This window comes from Delphinapterus leucas, unplaced genomic scaffold (genome assembly GCF_059928025.1).
Source record: "Delphinapterus leucas isolate spDelLeu-1000000601 "Yukka" unplaced genomic scaffold, BTC_Dleu_Yukka2 spDelLeu_asBTCV2_sq25, whole genome shotgun sequence".
Classification (NCBI taxonomy): domain Eukaryota; kingdom Metazoa; phylum Chordata; class Mammalia; order Artiodactyla; family Monodontidae; genus Delphinapterus; species Delphinapterus leucas.
Window position 1 is genome coordinate 12,985,646 of NW_028322234.1, and position 15,229 is coordinate 13,000,874.

Sequence of the window (15,229 nt, forward strand, 5' to 3'; positions counted from 1 at the left end):
CAGCACCCCATTGTTTTTATTACTGTAGATTTGTAATATTTTCATATCCAGTAGGTTTCTTTCCCTGATATAGTCACCAGTTATTATTCCAGATGACTTACTCTAATATAGTTTATTCTCTAAGTCCCCTGTGGGTGGAGACTCTTAAAATTCAAAAGCCTTGGGCTTCCCTGGTGGCGCAGTGGTTGAGAGTCTGCCTGCCGATGCAGGGGACACGGGTTCGTGCCCCGGTCCGGAAAGATCCTACATGCCGCGGAGTGGCTGGGCCCGTGAGCCATGGCCGCTGAGCCTGCGCGTCCGGAGCCTGTGCTCCGCAACGGGAGAGGCCACAACAGTGAGAGGCCCGCGTACCGCAAAAAAGAAAAAAAAAATTCAAAAGCCTTTTCTCTGCTTTCTATGAAAGCTTCCTTTCCAGGCCTGCCATGGATGGGTGTGCAGGTTGTATACTGCACAACCATGTGGTAGCCGGTCACATCCCAGTCCTATCCATCAGATTTTCACATCTGCAGTACTTTGTTGGTTTTCCAAGATGCACACTGGTTTGCATTTCTAACATCTCTGAAACTGAAGTGTACCTCACATGGATGACATGCCATAGCTTAATTAGCACGAGAAACCATGATGTTATACCATTTCCGGTAAGACCACACAGCTAGTAAGTGGCAGAGCTGGGATGTGAACCCAGCAAGACAAACCTGCAGTTATAATTTAATGCAGAAGATTGTGCCCCATATTGGGACCCTGGGGCCGGTCATTTGGAGAAAGACAAAATTTTTTGCCCACAGTGTAAGAGCATGTGTGCGGGTGCCTGTCAGCAAGAGCACGTGGGTGGGGTGGGCTCAGGGGAAACTGGAGACTGTGTTCCCCGGGGAGATGCCAGGACCCACCGGCCCTCCTTCTTGCCCAGCTCTTCCTTCTGGAGGAGATGCGAGAGCGCAAGTTCGATGGCTTTGCCCGCACCATCCAGAAGGCCTGGCGGCGCCACGTGGCAGTCCGGAAGTACGAGGAGATGCGGGAGGAAGGTGAGAGGCTGCGGGTGGGAGGCTGGGGCTGAGGACAGAGGGGCCTGGAGGAGCCAGGCTGTGATCTCTGCCCCTCACCCTGTGTCGCCACAGCTTCCAACATCCTGCTGAACAAGAAGGAGCGGAGACGGAACAGCATCAATAGGAACTTCGTTGGGGACTACCTGGGGCTGGAGGAGCGGCCGGAGCTGCGTCAGTTCCTGGGCAAGAGGGAGCGAGTGGACTTTGCTGACTCGGTCAACAAGTACGACCGCCGCTTCAAGGTGAGGCACTAGCAGGCGGCCACATCTGGGACCCTGACCCCAGCCTGGCCACCCCCCACCAGAGGTACACCCTCCCCTGGCCCAGACACACCTGCCCACAGATGTAGGCTCAACTAATGTGGATACAGCTGTCCATCAAATACGCCCTCGTGTAGCCCAGACACACCTGTCCATCAGATACATCTTCACCTGGCCAGACACATCTGTCCATAATTACACACTCACCTTGTTCAGAAGCCCTGACCACAGATTCACCTTCACTTATCCTGGACATACCTATCCATTAGGTGGTACATTCTCACCCAGTCTAGACAGACCTCTCAGTTAGACACACCTTCACTTGGCTCAAATACACCTGTGCACAGGTAAACTCTCATCGGTCCTGGGCGCCCATGTCCAGCAGGCATACCTTCACCTACCCTGTACCTGTTCACTGCCCAGAAACCCCTTTCTAGCCAATATACCCTTACTTAACCTCCTGTTTCTTATATAAAGTAACCACTCATGTAGCTTCACATGGAGGAACCCTCACCTGACCTGTCCTTCACCTGACCTGCCAGCGCTACCTCTCTGCCTGGGGTTGATCCCCTGGGGCCAGGCTGCCGATGCCCGGGGCTCCTGTCACCAGTCTCTCTGGTTTTGCATCCTCATAGGCCATCAAGAGGGACTTGATCCTGACGCCCAAGTGTGTGTATGTGATCGGGCGGGAGAAGGTGAAGAAGGGACCTGAGAAGGGCCAGGTGCGTGAGGTCCTGAAGAAGAAGCTGGAGATCCAGGCCTTACGGGGAGTTTCCCTCAGGTGGGGCTCCCACAGGCACCCCTGCCAGCCCCCTTCATTCTCAGCTGCCCTCTTGTTACCCCATCTGTCACCCTGAACGTCTTACCTGCTGCTGTACCTGCAACCTTCACTTGGTCCTACCTGTCACCTTCACCTGCCCTCGCATTCATGATCCTTATTTGCCAACGGCACCTGTCCCCTCACCTGACCCTTACCACCTTTTCCAGCTCCTTGCCACCTCTCCCGTTTCCCCCAACCTGTGTAACCCCTCACTTGCCCCTTACCTGACCCCTGACCCTACCCTGTCGCATCTCAAATGTCAGTCCTTCTGCCAGCCTCACCTGTCACTCTCACCTGCCCTTCCTCCCGCCCCTCCCCCAGCACGAGGCAGGACGACTTCTTCATCCTCCAAGAAGACGCGGCCGACAGCTTTCTGGAGAGCGTCTTCAAGACCGAGTTCGTCAGCCTCCTGTGCAAGCGCTTCGAGGAGGCGGTGCGGAGGCCCCTGCCCCTCACCTTCAGCGACACGTACGACCCTCACTCACCTCCTGCACCATCCTCGGGCTGGGCACAGTGCTTCCTCCTCCGCCTCGCGGACCGGCCGAAATGCGCCCGTGCCTCGCCCCCTCCCACCCCGGGTCCGGGGGGAGGTGGGGACCCCCACAGCTTCCTCCTCTCCTCACAGACTACAGTTCCGGGTGAAGAAGGAGGGCTGGGGCGGAGGTGGCACCCGCAGCGTCACTTTCTCCCGTGGCTCCGGCGACGTGGCGATGCTCAAGGCTAGCAGTCGGACCCTCTCGGTCAGCGTGGGTGATGGACTGCCCAAAAGCTCCAGTGAGTCTACGCCGAACCGGGAGACGGAGACTAAGAGGCGCTCAGGAAGACGCGGGCCCCTAGGGGCGGGACCATCCATAGGAACCAATCAAGGCTGTGGGGGCGGAGCCAGTGGCGCGGGCCAAGGGTGGGTGAAGGCCATGGAGGGGCGGGACTTGAGAGACCTAAAGAGAGAACGCGGCCGTGAAGAGGGCAGGGCTCGCGAGGTGACCAATGAGTGGGCGAGAAACATGGAAGGGGCGAGGCCAGGGAGTCCACCCTTGAGCCGGCTATGAATGGGGAGAGCCTTGGAGTGGGTGGACCCAGGAGCCAATGAGGGATAGGTTCCCGGAGGGGCGGAGCCAATTATTGGGCGGAACCAGTGTTCCAGTAACTAAGGGGCTCCCTCCTGATGGGAGAGCCGGTGAGCCGGGGGAGCGGGGACCGGGGCGGAGCCACAGAGTGGATTGGACTTGTGGGCGGGGCCAAGAACCTTGTCTGGTCATCACTCAAATCCCTACATCTTTTCCCCTTTCCCTTTCAGAGCCTACACGGAAGGGAATGGCCCAGGGAAAACCCAGAAGGTCGGCCCAGGCCCCTACCCGGGCAGCTCCCGGGCCCCCTAGAGGTGAAGAGACACCCCCCACTAAGTGTCTTCCTTGCCTCTTGTGGGCTCCAAGGCCTAAGCCAGACCTCTTGTCGACAGGATCTAACAAGCAGAGATGACCATGCTCTTCTTTTCTGTCCAGAACTTTCCATAGCTCCCCATCTCCCAAAGAATAAAGCCAAAGCTTAGTTTGGTATTCAGAGCCCTTCAGAATCCTAACCCAGCTAACCACTGACCTCTTCTCTCCTCCCACCTTACACTCCTGTCATGCAAGCTACATCTTATTTTGCCAACTTACCAAATTTGTTCTTACCTCCAGGCCTTTGCTTGGGTTGTTTGCTCTGCCTGTCTCCCAAATTCCTGCTCCACTTGAGCTCTTATTCATCCTCCAAGACCCACCCACAAAAGCCCTCCTACAGAAGAGAGTAGGGGAAAATCTTACCCCTTCAGAGTCTCCCTCTAGGGCCTCCTAGCCCCAGGGTCTCTCTCTCCAGGCCATTCCTTACCATACTGGGTTAAGAGTAGCTGCCTCTTCCCTCAGACAGGGAACTTGGAGCCAAGTCCCCCCAAATCCTCCTAGCATCACCCTGACAAATGCCCCCATCTCATTGCAGGCCTGGATCGCAATGGGGTGCCTCCCTCTGCCAGAGGGGGCCCCCTACCCCTGGAGTTCACATCCAGACGGGGCTCCCAGAAGCCACCACAGGGCCCTCCATCCTCAGCCTTGGGGGCCAGCAGACGCCAACGAGCACAGCCCCCCTCGGAGCACAACACAGAATTCCTCAATGTTCCTGACCAGGGCATGGCTGGGTAGGTGGTGTGGGAGGGCAGCCCCAGGAGGTGGGGGAGTGTCTGGGGCTATGACGAGTGCCTCCATGTGCCCACAGCATGCAGAGGAAGCGCAGCATAGGGCAGAGACCTGTGCCCGGTGTGGGCCGACCTAAGCCCCAGCCACGGACACATGGCCCAAGGTGCCGGGCACTGTACCAGTACGTGGGCCAAGATGTGGACGAGCTGAGCTTCAACGTGAACGAGGTCATCGAGATCCTCATGGAAGGTGTGTGTGCCAGGGCAGAAATGGGAGGAGCCAGGGCCTGGAGGTCACCTCCTAAGCCACCCTGGGAGCCTGGCCTCACTTGTATCGCACCCTGTACCCCAGCCTCATTCTTCTCACCTGTCAAGCACTAGGACTAATAGCAGAACCTACTTTGTGAGTAGGAAATGGGCCATGTCTGGATGGCCCAGGCCTCCAGACCTCCTACCTTGCCCCCGGGTTGCCCCTAGAGGAGCCTGGGACTCAACAGCACCCTCTGCAGGTGGGTAGGGGAACCCTTAGGGGTCATTCCTGGTTCCACCAAGGGGATTATGGGGAGGGACCTATAGGAGGAGATGGATGAGGGACGAGTACAAGTGAATGGTCTAGAAAATGTCAGAGTGTGAGCCAGTGGCAAGGAAAACCCACGCGTTGCTCCCTCCCTTCCTTCTGTCTTCTCTTTTTTTTTTGGAAGTCCCCTAAAAGACATGTTTTTTCTTTTCTTTGCCGCACCGCTCAGCTCATGGGATGTCAGTTCCCGGACCAGGGATCAAAACCGGGCCCTCGGCAGTTAGACCGCAGAGTCCTAACCACTGGACCGCTGGGGAATTGCCCTTCTGTCTTCTCTTTTCAGCTTCTGCCTTATGCCAGGCCAGTGCAGACGAATGACAGAAAGACAGACACAGAGCCAGCATGAAAGGCTTTCTCCACAGCGGGCTGGGTTCAGCCTCACTCTCTCTTCTCTCCCACAGATTCCTCAGGCTGGTGGAAAGGCCGGCTGCATGGCCAGGAGGGCCTTTTCCCAGGAAACTACGTGGAGAAGATCTGAGCAGGACAGGGGCCTGGGATCCTGCCATCCCACCTGCCTGCCTGGATCCTGCCAGGAGCCAGGCTCTGCAATGCGGGTCTCATTTCCCTTGGCTGCATTGGCCAGAAGGTCCAGTCCTGTGGCCTCCAGCCCAGCCTAGCACAGGTCCTGGGTCTAGGGATCACCACTTAAGCCACCCCCAGGCCCTGGCTTCCCCCAAGGCACACCTGTTTCCTCCTGTGTCAAACAGGGCTAACAGCAGAACCTACCTCCCAGCTGCCTTGTGAGTAGGAAATGAGTTGTGTCCTGCAGGCAAAGTGCCGGGCACAGTCAGGGGGACCTTGACAAGCTTGACTTCCCTCCTTTTCTCACCACTGAGGCAATAAATGTTTGCCGAGTGAAAACATGAGTTAACTTACTGAGCCCCAACAAGGACTACCTTCTCACAACCCTGTGGGGTGGTAGCAGTGAATATCCCATTTTACAGATGGAAAAATGGAGGCTCACCCAAGATTGCACAGAGCCAAGTCGTGAACTCAGATATGCTTCTGCCCCTCACAAAGCTTGAGTTTGTCTCACCTGCTAGCTTCCAGAAGCTGCATGCTAGCTTTCCTGCAGCAAATGTTCCAGTGGGTCCTGTCAGCTTTGACTCTGCACCCCCTGCCAAACAAACTGGGACCCTACTGGACCCTGACAAGGGAGGCAGGTCCCACATGGCCCCCCATAATTCACCCTGAATCACCCCTGAACCCTGACCCCCACCCCATGTCTGTGTTTTCTTAGCCCTCACTCACCTGGCGTCAGGACCAGCTCTGACATGCGAGGGCCCTGGCCTTCTGCACTTATTGTCATGGTGAAGAGGGGGTCAGCCTAGCTACCAGTCCCCTCCAGCTGACTCTTGGTTCCCGCAGCTGTCTCCAAACCAGTGCTGGAGTCTGAGCCTTTCAGACCTTTCCAAATGAACAACCGCTCTGTGCTCAGCCCCACAAAGAGCAGTCAGTCTGGGAGAGATGGAGCCAGATGGGTGGGGTCAGGACTGTGCCAGAGAAGGGACAGGGCTTGGAGCAGGGGAGGGAGATGCAGAGAGAGTGTGGACATTGCTGGAGGAGCCAAGAAGGATGGAAAGGGTCAGCAGACCTTTTTTTTTTTTAATTTATTTATTTACATATATTTTTTTGGCTGCGTTGGGTCTTTGTTGCCGTGCGCGGGCTTTCTCTAGCTGTGGTGAGCAGGGGCTACTATTTGTTGCGGTGCGCGGGCTTCTCGTTGCGGTGGCTTCTCTTGTTGCAGAGCACGGGCTCTAGGCACGCGAGCTGCAGTATTTGTGGCGCACGGGCTTAGTTGCTCCGCGGCATGTGGGACCTTCCCCGACCAGGGCTGGGAACCCATGTCCCCTGCATTGACAGGCGGATTCTTAACCACTGCGCCACCAGGGAAGCCCTGGGTCAGCAGATCTTGATGGCAAATACCACACAGAGTGATCTATGCTGTGATGGGAGGACTCCAGGCAGAGGACACCTACCCACCTGGGGGATGGGAGATGAGGTATCAAAGAAAGACTGGTCAGCAGAGCCTTCTGTAGAATCTACACCTACCTGGGAAGCTGAGCGTGGCTGGGAAAAAAAAATCCCAATTTTGCAACTGGGTCTCAACAGCCTTTTATTAGCCAATCACTATACAAAAGCATTTAACCAGTCCCTTGAATGTCCCTGGTTCTCTGCATCTCTGATTTTTGCCCCTCCACTGCCCAGTCACCACTGTGAGTGTCTCTCTGCAAGACTTAGATTGGGGGACAGAGTCGGGGAGGACTGTGTGAGCCACAAGCTCATCAGCTGGGCATTTCCTGGCGCTGAAGGGGAATGAGGGCCTCTGTCTCCCTTCTCTGCCCTAGAATTCATCATGCAGGCTGCCCCCCTTTCTGGCACTTTGGGGTACAGCCCTGTGGCCCCACTGCCACAGCAGGCACCCTGTTTGCAGGAAGTGGGGCCTTCCGGGCAAGACTGATGGGTGAGGTTTGGGTGAGGCACTGGGGATGAAGAAGGGAGTGGGTTTGACATCTTCTAACAGACAGCATCTCACATCTAGGTTATAGCATCTTCGGACTGCAAACCTCAGTCAGCTTGGTCCCCCCCACTCAGCAACATCCTGTTGACTCTTTTACAAAATTTCTTAAGTTGGGCCCCTCCTCTCTCTTTCTTGGTTCCCTGTCCTTTCTGGGACCTCGCCCCACCCTTCCCCAGATTGCACCAACCTCCCCTGCACACACACACACACACACACACACACACAACTCCACCCTGTATCAAAATGATGTTTTTTTAATTAAGGAGTTTTTAATACAGTTAATGAGTTTTAACTGTATTAATGATAATCAAAAGAAAACAGTGTTTTAAAATTCAAACAGCCCATGGGAATTCCCTGGCTGTCCAGTGGTTAGGACTCCGCGCTTTCACTGTGGTGGGCCCGGGTTCGATCCCTGGTCGGGGAACGAAGACACAAGGGATTTTTTTGGCCGCAATGCACAAGCTGCACGGTGCGGCCAAAAAAAAAATTCAAACAGCCCAAGAGTGTGAAAAATCTGTCTTCCCCTCACTCGAAAATTCCTGTCCCCCCCAATTTGTTAATGTCCATCTCCTTCCAGTGGTATTCTTAGCGTATAAAAGCAGATAGGTACATCTTATGTATATATAGATGGAAATACACCGTATGTAAAGCCTAAACTTGCCTAGAACTCAAGAAATACTTCCTGAACGGTTAAATAATGTATTATAGAGATCTGAGATCAAAGACCCACTTTACCGTCCCCACAATGACCCATCCTCCAAACGACAACTGGCGATCAGATGGTGTACCTCCCCCTGCTAAAGATTCAAGGTTAGAATAGAGATCACATACTTCTCTTTCCATGGTTCACAAGGTCCCTGCATGACCTTTCTTGCACCATGTCCACTTTCTGACCTCCACTCCCTGCCTCCACTCTGCTCCAGCAGTGAGCTGATCACCTCATTGTTTCTTGAAAAAGACAAGATTGTCCCTCCCCAACTCAGGCCACTTGCACCAGCTATCCATTCTTCCCAGAGTGCTGTGGCCTCCTGACCTTCCATTGGCTCACTCCTTCCTGACCATCAGGTGACAGCTCAGAAGTCACCTCACAGGGCTTCCCTGGTGGCGCAGTGGTTGGGAGTCCGCCTGCCGATGCAGGGGACACGGGTTCGTGCCCCGGTCCGGGAGGATCCCACATGCTTTGGAGCGGTTGGGCCCGTGAGCCATGGCTGCTGAGCCTGCGCGTCCGGAGCCTGTGCTCTGCAACGGGAGAGGCCACAACGGTGAGAGGCCCGCGTATGGCAAAAAAAAAAGAAGTCACCTCACAGAGCAACTTTCCTGACCCATCACCATCACACCCTTCTGGGGTTTTGTTTTGTTTTTCCTTTGTAGCACTTAATATAACGTAAGATCGTTTGCTGCATGTGTTGATTCATTGTCTGTTTCCCTATTTTAAACCGTGAGCGGACTCTGGGAGTGGGGATGTTGGTCTGTCCTGTTCATCTCTGGGTCCCCAGCGCCTAGCACAGAGTAGGCACTCAAGAAACGTAGGAGTAGGTTGACGCGCAGCAATGAAGACCCAACACAGCCAAAAATAAATAAATAAATAAAAACAAACAACAAAAAACAGTAGTGTTAAATTCTAGAGTGACTTTCTGAGATGTAGTGACACTTAGTGAGGCTGTATTAAAAAAAAAAAAAAAAAGAAAAGAAACGTAGGTTGGATAGGTGATTCATTCCACGCCGGTATACCCAAGGCTCTCCATCCATCCTCCTGAAAACACGCACCTCTCCATCCTTAGGCTACACCCGTTCCGGGTGTCCCGAGGACGGACAGTTGGCTTGCTTCCCGCCCTTGGCTATCTCAGCAGACCTGTTCCAACGTCAGAACTAACTGCATTGAAAATTTTGACGGCCACTGCCGATTTCCCTCCAAAGAGGAGGCCCTCTAAACACGACCTCTTCAAAAAAGAGAACCGCTGTTTATCCCCTTTCGAGGTATGGTGACGGGACTGCAGAGGATGAAGATGCTCATTTTGCAGAGGAGAACACAGAGGCCCGGGGAGATTTTAATCCTAGATCTCTGCCTGCAGATTCTTTGCACCCTACGACTGCCCTCGGCTTGCAAATCCACCACGGCGCACGCTCCGCCGTCCAGGACAATCCCGGATCTCAGGCCCCGCCTCCTCGCGGAGCACTGTGCACAGGTTCCCTCCTCCGTTCTCGCGAGACCTGGGAGGCGAAAAATGGCGCCGGCGTGAGCGAGATACTGCGGCCACGCAAGGAGTCACCGCAGCCTTAGCTGGAGCCGCCGGAGCCGCGGGAACAAGAAGCCGAACCAGGTCGAGGATGGTGAGCGCGGCGCCGGGGACGCGGACGCGGCGAACCAGCGGGGACTGGCGGGGAGCGGCCCTGTAGCGCACATAGCCTCCGGCCGACCCCGCCCCCACATCCGGGCACTCGCCCGCCGCTGGCTGTCACTCGGGGAGCACCCTACCCCCTACTTCTGGGCCTGGTTTCGACTGGGCCACGCCCACAGGGCTCGGGCACCGCCCCAGATCTTCATACGGCCGGGGCCCCAGCACTTCCAGTTCGCCTGCACAGCTCGAGCCCAGCTGGTAGATATATCTCCGTCCTTGAACAACCCCCTCGGCCACTTTTGGCCCCTCCAGCATCTTCCTATCCGCGCCCGGTTCAGATCCCCGCCTTTGCCCCGCCCACTCCCTGTGGGCCACGCCCCTGCCTTGTAGGGGGCCTCCCACCTTTCCGAGTTAGGGTCAAAGGCATGCTTCTTTCATATAGATGATTCTTAAAAAGGTACCCCCTTCTACATTTGGAACACCTCCAAGCTCCCTCCCAGAGGATGGGGACACAGGAGGCAGGAGCTCAATCCACCCTCACCCCCTGCCACTCCTTAGGATGGGGGCTGACTGGGTGACGTCTCCGGGGCATTTGCTGCTTCAGGAATGCCCAGTGGTCTTGGCGGGGTGGAGTTCCCCTGGCTGGCCCAGGCAGACCCTGGGCCCAGAGGGGTTCTCCCCACCTCTTCCTTCCACCAGGAGGAGGAAACCTCGGGTCCCAGCCCGGACATGCCGGGCACTGCAGAGCCCAGCTCCAGTGAGACCGACAAGGAGGTGTCCCCAGTTGTGGCTGCTGTAGCCACTTCCTCTTCCATGGGGGAGGAGCCAGGCTCTGACCAGGCAGCCACACCCCCAGTGTGGGAACGTGGAGGGCTTGGAGGGACCCAGCAGGGTGCCTCCCCAGCCCCAGACAGTGGCCATGCTGGCCCTGGACCCGGCCTTGGCCTGACCAGCACTGTCTCCGGAACCAGTGAGGACCTGCGGCCTCCCAGACGACGCCCACCACCAGGTGACCCGTGATGGGGCCTTCTGGGGGATCACAGGCCTGGAACGATAGAAGTGAAGAATACAGAGTATCTCCAGACTTGGGGCCCATCTAGAGGGAATCACCACTTACTGAGCCCCAGGTGTATGCCAGGCTGTGAGCCAGGCCAACTCAGCCCCAACCCTCTGTTGGGGGAGGCAGAGGGTGAAGGCCCCAGTAAGAGACCATAGGGTAATTGCAACCCCATACATGCCTCTCTGGGGTAGGGCCCTGGACAGCGTGGATGGAGAAGAGATGGTGACACACCCCTCCCCTCGCTTCTGTGCGTCCTGCAGGGAAGCAGATACCCTGCTCCAGCCCTGGCTGCTGCCTCAGTTTCCCCAGCGTTCGAGACCTGGCACAGCATCTGCGTACCCACTGCCCACCCACACAGTCCCTGGAAGGTAGGGCCAGGGTAGGTGGTGGGGAGGCAGGTTAGGGCGGGAGGCAGGCAGAGCCGACTGGCCACCCCTCTCCACTCCTCTGTCCTTCATCCCTGCCCTGCCAGGCAAGCTCTTCCGCTGTTCCGCCCTGAGCTGCACCGAGACTTTCCCTAACATGCAGGAACTGGTGGCACACGGCAAGCTGCACTACAAACCCAATCGCTACTTCAAGTGAGACCCCGTCCACCCCCACGTCTGCTGGCGCTCGGTGACCAGGCAGCACCCCCCACCACTGATTTGACAGCCACTACTGGGGGTCCGGGCTTTTCTCCCTTCCTAGTCCATGGGGTTGGGTCGGGGAAGTGGGCATGAACTAGGGCAAGCCTTGCCCTTAACCTGCCCAGAAGAGACACTGGTCGCTAGAGCAAGTTCCAGGGACCCCGAGGGCGGGGCTCGGAAGGGGTTTTGGGGGCGGCATTCTTGGCGCGGCTCCGCCCAGCCCTCTACCTCCCAAGAGGAAAAGGGATCACCTAAGTCACAATTGAGACTTCCTTCCTCATCTTCCCAGGGCTCCGACCTGGAGGGGTCCGGAAGGGTCGCGACCACAGTAGGGGGACGCTTAGGGCAGACTCCTCCCCCGCAGATGGGGGATCTGTTGTTTGGGCCCGGGCTCCCTTACCACCCTCGAGCGGCGGCTCCGCAGGTTACTACGGATAGGCCCCTCCCTTGTCCCGCAGGAGACCCAGCCCAGCCCTGTGCCGCCCCCAGGTGTGAGAACTGCCTCCTGCGCTTCCGCACGCACCGCTCCCTCTTCAAGCACCTGCATGTTTGCGCCGAGCATGCGCAGAGCCCAGCCCCGCCGCCACCCCCCGCCCTCGACAAGGAGCCACCAGCGCCCGAGCGCCCCCCGGAGTCCGACCCTGCGTTGGCGCCTGGGCTACAGTTCCCGCTGCTCGAGCCGTTTACGACCCCTGCCCCTGCCCCCACCGGGCCCTTCCTGCCGTACTTGAACCCCGCGCCTTTTGGCCTAAGCCCCCCACGCCCGCGCCCCTTTCTGGCCGCCGCTCCCGGGCCGCCCGCCTCCAGCGCCGCAGTGTGGAAAAAGAGCCAAGGTGAGTGTGGGGGCAGGGACGCCTGAAGGGTGGGCTGGGCTCCCTCTAACTTCTGACCTTGACCCGCCCATTTACCGCAGGTGCCGGCGGCAGCCCGCGAAGACCCCAGGGCGGCTCCGATACGCCCTCAGGTGCGTGCAGGTGATCACCGGGGAGGGTGGAGGGGATTTCTCCCCTGCGGGGCGTAGGGGATACTGGGAGGCAGCGGTGCCCACCCCCTTCCCAGGTGGCCAGAAATGTCATCCCCGAAATACAGGATTTTGCCTTAAAAAATTACGGCCCCTGCTCTTTATCTGCGCCGGCGTTTCCGTGTAAAACTCTCACCCGGTTCCCGAGTCCTTCCCCCTACGTTGGTTCAGAGGATGGGAGAGGGGAACGCAGATAAGTCAAGTTTGGTGCCCCCCAAATACATGGGGAAACGCCCGGGAGAAACGGATCAGCCGTTCCAGAGCCCCGGCGCCTGGGAGCTGAGGGGGAGGCGGGGAGAAAGGTACGACCCGCCCTCGCCCCGGTCCTCGCCCTCGCCCAGGGCCCGGGGCTGACGGGGTCCCGCCTGCCTGCAGGGCACGCGGCCCCGAGCCGCATCGTGTGGGAGCACACGCGCGGCCGCTACTCGTGCATGCAGTGCGCCTTCTCCACGGCCTCGCGGCCCGCCATGACCCTACACCTGGAGGACCACCGCCCCATCGCCCCTGCGGCCCCGGCGCCCGGGCAGCCGCGCCCCGACGCGCCGGCGGGTAAGGCCCGGGAGCGCGCGGGTGGGGAGGGCGGGGGCCCTGAGGCGAGGGGCGGGGCTGAGGCTCAGGCGCCCCCTCCTCTGCTCCACCCAGACCCGGCCCCGCTGGCACCCAAGGTGTCGCCGCTGCTGTCAGAGGGGGAGTGTCCGGTTTTCTCGCCGCTCTGAACCACGCCGCGTTGTGGGTGGGCTGTGGGTAGTTTTGTAATTTTAGGGGGGCCTCGATGGGCGGGGTGGCGGGACAATAAAGGAGGCAGATGAGCCAGCCTGTGCTGTGTCTGGGTCCCATGCCCCTCCAGTGCAGTCCTGGGGCGCTCCCACCTCGGAAGGGGGCAGGCCTCCCCCTCACAGCCCACCTGTGTCCCACCTCCCCTGTCAACCTCAGCAGTGGGACAGCTGTAGGTGGTCCTCTTTCCTGTCCCACCACTTCCAGAAACCGTACGAGACGGAAGTTTTCCAGTTTTATTTAAAAACTTCCGGGAGTCAGGAGCGCCCGCCCAGCTGGAGCCCCCCAGGTCCTGAGGCCAGCACTGACTCTCAGGGAGGTGACAGGGTGGTGGGGCAGTCCCAGCAGTAGAAGGGAGGTGCCAGGGCCCCCAGGGCTGGGCACTCTGGCAGGCGGGAGCTCAGGCCTCATGCTCATCCTCCTCACTGTCTTCGGCTGCCCACTTCCCCTCCTCCCCCTGCCCCAGCTCTGAGGAGGAGGGTGGGTCAAGGCCAGCCCTGGAGAGCCTGGGCTTCCTCCCTTCTCACCTCTCCCCCATATAGGTCCTCTTCTTCCTTTCTTTCCTGGGAAGTCAGGCTGGGGGCAGAGTTCAAAATCTGGTCCCACACTGCTGTCACCAGAACCCTGAGGGTCAAGCCTCCAGGGTATGGAAGTCCCACGCATTGCTGGCAGCCACCCCTCGGGCTGGCTTTACTTCCTGCATCTTGCTCCCTTCCAGCCCAAGCTTCAATCCCACCTGCCCGCCACCCCCCCACCCCGTCTGGAGCACCGGAGGCAACCACCCCCCCGCCCCTCCCCCCAGTCTGAACACCTCTGGAAACAGGGAACTCTTCCGATCGTGCTCCTCCCCTGCCTAGTACCCCCACCGCTCCCCACAGCTCCCTTCAGCTCTCTGGATGAAGATCCTGTTCTCCTAGTAGCCCACAAGGCCCCATCTTGAACCTCTCCACCTCCTCTTCTCAGGACCACACTCAGCATCTCTCTCCTCTTCCTCCTGGGGAACATAGACATCCTGTGAGCAAGAACCCAAGGACCAGGTCCCCAGCCCCACCCCACCCTGTTTCATTCCATATCTCCTCCATCTTCCAAGTCATCAGAGTTGTCCTTTATCTGCGGCCAGCAAGACATTAGTCACCCCCTGGGTGGAGTCCCCAGGCCTCACACCCCTCACTCACCAGCCTCCCATCTTCCCCTCGCCCGCCTTACCATCCTTCCCCTAGTCCTCCTCAGAATCTTCGTCCCCCAGCATGTTGGCCTCAGCCTCAGAGTTGAGCAGGGTCCCCAGCATCGAAGCCATCCAGGTAGCCAAGCTCGGGTAACGACTCAAAATCCTGCTCCGTTAGCGCAGCTGCTGTGACTCCTCGAAGCTGAACAGCTCCAAGTTCTGAAGGCCCTTCAGCTTCTCCTGGGAAGGGCAACAGGGAGATCTGGGCACCCTTTGGACCTGTTCCACCTGGACCCAGGAGCCGGCCTGCCCGCCTGCCTGCCCCATTGCCCTCAGCCTCACAAGGGGCTTTAGGGCTCCAGTGTCCTTGATGGGGTTGCAGCTGAGTCGCAGGTGGCTCAGGCCAGGCGCCCACTCTGCTAGCACCTCCAGGCCCCCACAGAAGTGGCTGTCACTGAGCACCTGCTGTAGGGCCAGATGGGCCGTCAGGGAACCCTGGGGCTCAGGCCCCCTGTGAGCTCCCCTCCCCCTTCTCAGCCAGAAGCCTTGGAACCACAGCTGGGTGATCCTGGGAAAGACAATCTCTCTGCATCTCAGTTTTTTACTCCTTAAATGAGTGTCATGAATGCTCATCCTTTGGAGTTCTTGTGAGGATTCAAAAGAGGGATGGGGAGCGAGGGAGGGGGCTTGGGAAATGTTCGCAGGTGGTTGACATCACTCCAACCACCAAGCCTGTGGCCGGCTGCCTGGGACCCTCTCAGGAACCTGGGGAGGAGGTGGGTCCAGGGGCCCACTTTACAGATAGAGGTGAGGCTAGGAGGGTAAGCTGACTGAGCCCTGACTCTAGCCGGGCCCG

General features: G+C 58.3%; 2 protein-coding genes across 3 annotated transcripts in view; both read left to right on the forward strand.

Annotated features, from left to right (window-relative positions):
- The window catches only part of MYO1F (myosin IF), a 26,599-nt gene extending 17,809 nt beyond the window's left edge, over positions 1-8,790 (forward strand). For both annotated transcript variants that reach the window (XM_089905504.1, XM_022557445.2), the window contains exons 20-28: positions 908-1,022; positions 1,116-1,285; positions 1,939-2,084; positions 2,445-2,591; positions 2,749-2,897; positions 3,421-3,504; positions 4,098-4,293; positions 4,371-4,540; positions 5,269-8,790. In XM_089905504.1, the coding sequence (XP_089761630.1) occupies positions 908-1,022; positions 1,116-1,285; positions 1,939-2,084; positions 2,445-2,591; positions 2,749-2,897; positions 3,421-3,504; positions 4,098-4,293; positions 4,371-4,540; positions 5,269-5,345 (1,254 nt within the window). In that variant the 3' untranslated portion in view covers positions 5,346-8,790. The remainder of the gene's footprint in view (positions 1-907; positions 1,023-1,115; positions 1,286-1,938; positions 2,085-2,444; positions 2,592-2,748; positions 2,898-3,420; positions 3,505-4,097; positions 4,294-4,370; positions 4,541-5,268) is intronic.
- Positions 7,842-13,243, forward strand: ZNF414 (zinc finger protein 414). The gene is made up of 10 exons (XM_089905896.1): positions 7,842-7,857; positions 9,170-9,203; positions 9,652-9,985; positions 10,427-10,736; positions 11,048-11,155; positions 11,260-11,365; positions 11,903-12,246; positions 12,327-12,377; positions 12,810-12,983; positions 13,077-13,243. The coding sequence occupies exons 1-10, from the start codon at positions 7,842-7,844 to the stop codon at positions 13,148-13,150; spliced, it is 1,551 nt and encodes a 516-aa protein (XP_089762022.1). The 3' UTR covers positions 13,151-13,243.
- Positions 13,244-15,229: the final 1,986 nt, after the last annotated feature.

Bases quoted from the DNA above. Each gene is read 5' to 3' on its own strand.
- ZNF414 (XM_089905896.1), top strand. The intron at 12,247-12,326 runs GTGAGTGTGGGG...CATTTACCGCAG, and splicing joins AGTGTGGAAAAAGAGCCAAG to GTGCCGGCGGCAGCCCGCGA. The intron at 12,984-13,076 runs GTAAGGCCCGGG...TGCTCCACCCAG, and splicing joins GCGCCCCGACGCGCCGGCGG to ACCCGGCCCCGCTGGCACCC.